General features: G+C 46.5%; 1 protein-coding gene across 1 annotated transcript in view; it reads right to left on the bottom strand.

Moving 5' to 3' along the window:
* Window positions 1-8,441, bottom strand: part of COL4A3 (collagen type IV alpha 3 chain) — a 134,014-nt gene that overhangs the window by 22,785 nt on the left and 102,788 nt on the right. Inside the window, exons 33-37 of the mRNA XM_037029275.1 lie at window positions 4,576-4,665; window positions 4,102-4,236; window positions 1,403-1,501; window positions 591-680; window positions 116-255 (exon numbers count right to left, since the gene is read on the bottom strand). Of these exons, the coding sequence (XP_036885170.1) occupies window positions 116-255; window positions 591-680; window positions 1,403-1,501; window positions 4,102-4,236; window positions 4,576-4,665 (554 nt within the window). The remainder of the gene's footprint in view (window positions 1-115; window positions 256-590; window positions 681-1,402; window positions 1,502-4,101; window positions 4,237-4,575; window positions 4,666-8,441) is intronic.

Genomic DNA, 8,441 nt, shown 5'->3' with positions numbered 1-8,441 from the left:
TCTCTGAAAATGCAATAATTTAAAATTTTTCTCTGTCCACATTGAATCCATATACTTGCTGTTTAAAAGGCCCTACTCCATCATCAAAATATAATAAATACTCTTGTCTATATACCTTTGGTCCTGGTGGTCCTGGCCTTGCACCTTCTGAATAACCTGGCTCTCCCTTGTCTCCTTGGAGACCATGGGTACCTGGGAGGCCTGGTCTTCCAGGTGGACCCGGGAGTCCCAAAGTTCCCCTCTTTCCTTTGGACCCTGAAATTAGGAAAGAAATCAGGTAAAATAGGTGAACACAGAGATCTTGATGTGTTCTGCCTCTGGCCTTTGCACAGACCACCTTTCTCTGAGGAAGCTGAGTTTTCAGTGTCACTAATGTATAAGGTAGTCATAACGGGTGATTTTAACACAGTGTAAGTATTTATTTTGTTCTCACTAGTGTTCTACTTGCCCATAATACATTTGTCTGAAAGTAAATCTAGGTGTTTTACACCAGCTGTCTCAGAAGTGGAAAACCAAACTATAAACACAAAAAATCGAGAATTGGGACCCATCGTGAGCTTGTAGGCTCATAACAGGATTTCCCAGTTTACCTGGCAACCCCATGCTGCCCATGCTTCCTGGCGGACCACGCGGTCCTGCCTCTCCAGGATCCCCAGGGCTTCCAGGATCTCCACGGGGGCCTTGGGAACAAATAAACAGTTACACGCTCCGCATAGTTCCTGGAATCCAGGGGCTCAGTACATATTGCCTGGTTGCACGAATGCATGCAGAGCAGCCAGGCCAGCTGTTTGCGTACTTGTTGGCTGCCTTTTTGCCTGCATTTAACGAGGGGCCTGAAGACCCAGGAATGTAAAGTTAGAGAAAGTCAGACTGTCAGCAGGCCTGGATCTTGAACACCAAGGCCAGGAGCAAGCGGGTGGGGGGCGGTGCTGTGGCCAGATAGTGATCGAGTTCTATACTGAGACTTTCTTGCCACACAATATATTTTGTTATTGATGTGATCATAGAGAATCGGGGGCACTTTAATTGTTTAAAAAATTCTTTGCCACTCAGTAACCTGTTGTTTTTTTTTAAAGCAAATTCAAAATCTCTGAAGTATTGGCTGATTTTCTTGTATGATATGTGATATTATGATAAATTGGCATTTATAATACCTAAGGAGCAGTTTCAAAATAAAATTTTGAATAAAAGATGGAACTTCAGGTACATAAATATGTTTTAGTTGACACAGGCTGACTACATACACTTTTATTTCGGTTTAATTTAGAAGCAGATTTCTGTTGGGAGACTATTGGACCAGAATTCCTATTCATTCATGCCAGGAAGCCTAGAAACACACTGTTGTCACATTTAGATCTGGGAAAGCTTAAACCCTGTTGTTGATCCTAGAAAACCAGCTCACCTGGTGGTCCTGGAGGTCCAGGTGGCCCATTGAGTCCTTCCAAGCCCCAGAATCCTGGGCTGCCTCTGTCTCCTTTCTCACCCGGCTTCCCTGCTAATCCTAAAGTTAAAAACAGTGGAATAAAAATACAGGTTAGGATTTTATCAGAGTTACCTACATCCTGATTAAAATTGATGAGATATTGTTATAATAGAATATTGAATATCTGTTAAGAGAATGGGCCGATGTGGGCATACCTTGTTTAAAAAAGGATTAAATGAGAACATCTATGAAGTATTTGCACAGTGGCTGGTATGAGTTAGCACTCAAAGAAACCTAGCAATTATCACACTTTAAACAAACATTGTAGAGTTAGTAGCCTAAGAATAGCTTCTTGTTTTATTTTAGTAATGAGAGAGGGCCATAATTTTGTCTGGGCTACCTCATTCCCAATCCAGTTATTGTAACTATGGTTTATTGGGTAACTAGCATGTGACAGGCAGCACTTTCTTGTATTTGTCTCAGCTAATCTGCAGGCAATCTCAGCCTTTCCGGAGAGAGTGCAGCGGGGAGAAAACTGACTCTAAGGAGTCAGGGGACTCATACTAGAGCCACATGGTCAATCGGTGGTAATGGTGGGATTTGAACCCAGTTCTGAAGGCTGGACAGCTCATGAACTTCCCATAACACGGTCCTACTTTTGTAAAACATGGTTTTGATCCCATTGTTTTCTTGACCAGAAAGACAACTCTGTCTTTTCATGCACGTACCCAAGTCTCTGTGCAGACTCCTGTAGGAGACGCCCCGGCTGTGGTGACATCTCCCCTCAGTATCTCACCCCCTGCAGTGGATGTCTGTGAGTCAGAAATTAAGACCCAGAAAGTGGACTGCATTTAAATTAGGGAGGCCTAAAGAGTATGACCTTTTGTTGTTTTTCGATCTCTGCTCCTCACTGTGCATTTGAAAACCCAAAAGAAAACATACAGGACAATTTCCATTCATATTGAACTTGGGGTGAGTGAAAAGAATTTTGTCAGAACCACAGAAATAGCGTGTGTCCAGAGGAAGTTCACCGTACTTCACCAAAGGAGTTTTTTATGCCATTGTGCACTCATGACGTTAGAGGCAAGTTTTAGTTAATGTAGGCACAGGTATGCCACTCGTATTCTTCTCAAAATGTTTCTGTTACTCCCTAAGTTATCTGGAATAGTCCAGTGAAGTAGACAGTTTATGAGGACTGGACATTTGTGGCGGTATTTTTTTCATAACTTGGCTTAGACCAGTTTAGCTGATTTTTTAATAAAATTTGTATTACTTTCCATTCCACTGCAAAAAATGTGTTGCAAACTTCTGTTTGCCCCAGAACTGAACTCTCTCTTAGACACCAGATTAAGAAGTGACTACTTAAAAAGCTTTACTTTTGTACAGATTAAAAAAAAACTGTCTATGAATTGATTTGTCTAATAATTATCCATTTTTTTTAGATTGGCAAATGAATTAGATTCCATCACGTTCTGGACCCTGGTCAGATGTCACTTCTGGGAGGTCTTTCCCAATCCTGAGAAAGACAACTATTCGGTCTTTCTGGTATGGTCTGTAGCATCCTGTGTAGAAATTCTGAAGCAAATCTACTTGGACTATATGTGCCAAGCATAAAAATACTTATTGAATACAACCTCCCTCCTCAAAATTTATTACAAATTACTCAAAACCCAATATGGTTTTGCACCTGTAGATGCATTTTTTCTTTATTCTTCCGTGAAAGTTGGATCTGCACGTACTTCACTTCACCCGGCAACTCCCTCTTTTTCTAAAATTACTTGGGATTAAAATTGGTCAAGAAGATCATAAGGCAGGCTTTCTCAAAATTTGATTTGACATTGGCTGTATTGATCATATAACAAAAACTGTCATAGAAAGTACTCAAATAATTTAAAATAATTTGATTGTTTACATTTTAACCTAATAACTACAGCTAAGAATTAATGGCATTCTAAAGTATTAATTTTCAATTAAAACAAACTTTCTTTTTTTTCATAATTATTCTCCAAAGGATTTTGAGCATGAGAAGCAGGTTTTGGATGCAGTGAGAAAGCTTCATCCTGACAGTTGATGGAATACAGTGCAATTTGGGGTGGAGGTTTTTATATGGAATTTCCTAAGGGTTTAGGTTTTTTTTGTTTTTTTTTAAATATTTTATTTATTTATTTTCAGAGAGAGGGGAAGGGAAGGAGAGAGGGAGAGAAATATCAATGTGCGGTTGCCTCTCATGTGTCCCCCACTGGGAACTGGCCTGTAACCCAGGCATGTGCCCTGACTGGGAATCGAATCGCAATGCTTTGGTTCACAGACCCGCGCTCAATCCACTGAGCTACACCAGCCAGGGCTCCTAAGGGTTTAGTTTTCACCTCACTTGTCAGATAGGGGACATGGAGGCTTATGATTTAAAAACTGACTAGTGAAAATTTAAAAACAGCAGACCAAAATGCAGAAATGACTTAGAGATAAAAATGATACATTAAAGAGGCAACATATTATTATTGCACGAAGCGCATGAGACCCAGTTCCAGTTCAGGCTGGGCCACCAACTGGCTGTGTGACCACAGACAGGACCCTGGCCCTCACTGTCCTGGTTTGCCAGCCGGAAGGGCTTGCCCCGGTAAGTCTTGGTCTCAGAATCAGTTCTGGAGTTGTGGTTCTAAATGCAAGACCAGCTGTACCTTTGAGGCCTGGTTCTCCTTTGTCCCCCAGGAAGTGGGATATCTGAGAAGGCCCAGGGGGTCCTTTAGTGCCTTTGTCCCCTTTGGCCCCGGGGGGTCCTCTCTCACCCTTTGCTCCCGGAATTCCAAGACTACCTATAAGACAGGAGTAAACACAGCAGTTCCGTAATTCTTTAAGTAGTTCGTAAGGATTCAGAAGTTCATCATGCTCACCATAAAACAAGACAAATAAGCCAGAAAGCTCAACAGAGCTGAGACCTCCATAAGCCGTTTCCCCCAACAGGCGGTTATATGAAGGTGGCCTGTAAGCCTGCAGGGAAAACTGTGATCCCGTCCAAAAGGAAGACACAGAACACGGGAAACAGCAAAATCAGATGCATGGTTCTCCTAGAACTGCTTTCCCTCCGAAGAATAATATACAATTTACTCTGCTGTTCTTTCCTCCGGAGAGCTGGGAGGCCCGCCATCACTCACCCCTCTGTCCTGGGGGGCCCGGGCTCCCAGGAGGCCCTGGGAGGCCAGTGTCGCCAGGAAAGCCCATCACCCCAGCCATTCCTCTTTCACCTGTGGAAACAAAGTAACACAGGCAGCACACAGAAAAGCAACAAAGTAAGCTAGACTTCGTCTATAAACTATAGTAAGCTTAAACTCCACAAACAAAATAAACTATGCTCAGAAGGAGACTGAGAGTGGAAGGAGCGGTTTCTGTAAACAGGAAAAGAACCTTATTTGTCTGGGAGATGGGTCAGTAAACCGTCTCTGTTACGTCAGGTACGTGAAAGCCACAGGTAGCAGGTCCCATTTGTGGGTAAGAATAGAATATGCTTAAATTTTGGACCTCTCCCTCCTCCCAGTCCATGACCAGTAGCTTTCTGCTTACTCCCTTATCTTCCTTCCTTCACAGCAGTTGTTTGGAGTGGAACTTGAAACTAATGTATATGTTATTGCCCCCACTGTCAGAGGTGGGGTCTTGTCCACTGATGTCTCCAGGGCCTGGAACCGCTGGCTCAGTCGTAGGAATGAAAAAATAGTTTTCAGATTAGGTTGTTATTCTGGGCTCTTCTCTAGAGGAAAGGTCAGTGAGGTTCTGTGCCATGAACAGAATGTTGGTATACTCTTCCCAACATTTAAACTATAAAAATAGGGATGAGATAAAGTGCATTATAAGGGGATACTACGAATAACTATTTTACATGCCAGCACATTGGATACTAACTTAGAGAAAATAGGCAGACTCCTCAAGAGGCTCAGATTAACAAAACTGACTCAAGAAGAAATAGAAAAATCTGATTAGACGCATAACAAATGAAGGAATCAAATTAGTGGGTTTTTTTTTTAAATTACCACAAAGAAAAGCCCCAAACCAGATGACTTCACTGGCAAATTCTACCAAACATTTAAAAAGTAGCCATGCTTCGTAAAGTCTTCCAGAAAATACAAGAGGAGGAAACACTTCCTGTCTCATTCTATAAAACCAGCATTACTCTGGTCCAAACCCAGGCAAAAACACTGTCAGAAAAAAGACAGACTGGTTTCTCTTACAAACACAGATGAAGGAATTTTGAACAAAATACCAGCAGACATATGTGAGTGGTGACATGTGAAGGGGATTCCACAGCAAAAGCAGTCACCTCCTGGGTCGCTGCGAAATGTGATCGTCCCACCACCACCGTGCCCCTGCCCTCCAGCCCCTTGCACACCACTCACAAAACTTCCACGAACTGAAAGGGAAGTACAGAGACCAAAGCCTGTGCCCGTGTCCCGTTCCGACAGCCTCCTTAAAGGGAAAGGTGAAAGGAAGGGGGAAGAAAAAAGCACAGATTCTGTAGGAACCGCCCTGCCTGGTTTCAGGAGCTGTAACCCCTGCATGCCTAAGACTGAGTGAGCAACCTTCGGACCATAAGCCTTTAAGGAGACAAAGCTTATCTCCCTGGCAGGAGCGCCGCTTCTGCTTTTTTTTCCATAACTGGCCCCCAGTGCTTGATCAGTTAGCCAATGATGGGTAAGAATCTCCAAGGGGGGAACCACCTAAGACAGGCATGATCACGTGGAGGCCCCAGGGAAGGACTTGGGAGGCTATGGAGAAAGGGGGTGATGGACCCTCGCCCTTTGGCTTTGAGTCCTCATTTCTCCTAATTCCTTGGCTATCTTGCCTCCTCTGCCTGACTTAAGCCTGAAACAATGACAGAGGGCGTTCAGCCCTGTGCTGGAAAGGTCAGGCTCCCTGAGTGATCAGGCCTGAGAGAGAATATGTAAAATCCTGTGAAGGCTGCTTTGCTAAGAATGCTCTTAGTTAAACGATAAAGGCCCAAACAGGAAATGAGTTTGTTTCCCAAAGTTTTGTAGCCTTTTAGCTGGTAGACCCTGACTCAGAAGAAGCCCTAATAGTTGTTGTATGCTCTCGACTGTTTGATCCTTCCTGCCTGACAGTGATTAATAAACTGTACCTGTATTCCTGTGCAAATTAAACCCAATAAAAGCCTGTCTAGGCTAGGGTCAGTGGGCTCTCCCCTTGGGAGGGTGTCCAGGCCGCTCTGAGGTGCTCCCCCCTTGAGGGAGTGGCCGTGCGGTCCCTTTTTCTCCAAGGACTTGGTAGTCCGTGTGACTTTGTCTCATATCCGTGATTCCACGGGTACTGCGAGCCTGTGCCCACGTCCAGATTCCTTGCTTCTTCCTATCACAGAGTAGATAAACCCTGTGCTTGCCTCCTCCAACTACGTCAAAAATGCAACAAAACTACAGAACTATTGTTCAGGACTGCCTGAGATCTAGCTAAATAGAAGTCCTACAACTAAGGATTTAAAGGAGCAGCCACATTGAGACTGGTAGGAGGACAGGAGGCACAGAATGGGCTGGTCCCACACCCACATGGCAGATAAAAACCAGGAGGGATATCTGGGCAGTGCAGGTCCTCCCCAAGTGAGGGGTCCCAGCCCCACACTAGGACCCCTGCCCTGGGTTCCAGTGCCAGGAAGAAAAATCCTATAACTTCTGGCTGTCAAAACCAGAGAGGATTGTGGTTGAGACAGCGGGCTTCTAAAGTCCCAGGGCTTCCTCTTAAAGCGCCCCCTGACTTACTTGGTCCCAGTTCCTCTGCGCATCAGCACCAGGGCAGCAGCCCAGAAGGTGCCCAGGACAAATGCAAAGGAACTGAATTGGATTCGTGAGAAAATGGCGGCAGAGTAGGACGGAGCGACTGCAGTTCTCCTACACTTGGGGGAAAATCCTGGCAGATTTACAGAAGAACAGCGCAATCAATTCCCCAACCAACAATTCCCCAGCATTTATGAAAATAAGAGACCAGAGATAGTGACGAACCAGACAGCTAGAGGTCCTTGGGGTCTCAGGGACACGAGTAAGGACGGAGGCGGCCAGACTGGCGGCAGCCATTAGCTGGCGCGTAAAGACCTCGGAGCCGCGGCTGCTGCAGCGGTTGGAGCCCAGAGGCTTCCTTCTGTCTGTGCCCAGCGACAAGGGCGTCTGCCATGGAGAACTCATCGGGAGCCCGGCAACCCTGAGAAAAGTCAAGGGCAGGGGCAGCGGTGGCCGCGGCGGCAGGAAGGCAGCCATTGGCCAGCGCATAAAGACCTTGGAGCCTTGGCTGCCTCAGCGGTCGGGGCCCAGAGGCTTCCGCCTGCGCCCAGTGACAGGGGCATCTGACACAGAGGACTCATCGGGACCCCAGCACCTGTGAGTAAAGACAAAAGCGGCAGCGGCAGGGCCGGCTGCCCTCGGAAGCCAGGCACCCCAGAGTAAAGTCAAAAGCAGCAGCGGCGGGACCAGCAGCCATTGGCCGGCGCGTAAAGACCTCAGAGCTGCTGCTTCCGCAGCTTCCAGGGCCCAGAGGCTTCTGTCTACGGCCAGCGTCAGGGTGTCTGCCACAGAGGACTCAGTGGGAGCCCAGCAACTGTGAGTAAAGACAAAAGCGGCAGTGGCAGGACCGGCTGCCCTGGGCCAGCCCAAAACGCCTCAGAGCCGCCACTGCCGCTGTGTTAGGGGTGTAGAGGCTTCCGTCTGTGGCCAGTGCCACGGAGGACTCATAGGGAGCCCAGCACCCAGTGGAGCATTGGGCCGGCTGCGGGGTCCCTGGAAGAGCTGGCTCCCTCCCTCACCATCTAGGAGGGGCTGGGTGACAGAGACCTGTCTGCCTAGGTGTGCAGGGAGGGTGGCAAGGACAGGGGGCCGTGTTCAGTTGCGATCTCTGTGGTCGCCAGCCCACCAGCCTGCCAGCCCAGGAAATTTGAGAGGAGCATTGTCCTAACCAGTCAGGTTGGGGATTGGGCTGGGCTGAGAGGCACGCTTTCTGGAGAAGTTTTTACTGGAAAGTGGACTGAGGTGTT

Source organism: Sturnira hondurensis, unplaced genomic scaffold (genome assembly GCF_014824575.4).
Source record: "Sturnira hondurensis isolate 20B ecotype Veracruz unplaced genomic scaffold, ASM1482457v3 Scaffold0020237, whole genome shotgun sequence".
In the NCBI taxonomy this organism is placed as follows: domain Eukaryota; kingdom Metazoa; phylum Chordata; class Mammalia; order Chiroptera; family Phyllostomidae; genus Sturnira; species Sturnira hondurensis.
This window is presented reverse-complemented; position numbering and strand designations above follow the sequence as displayed.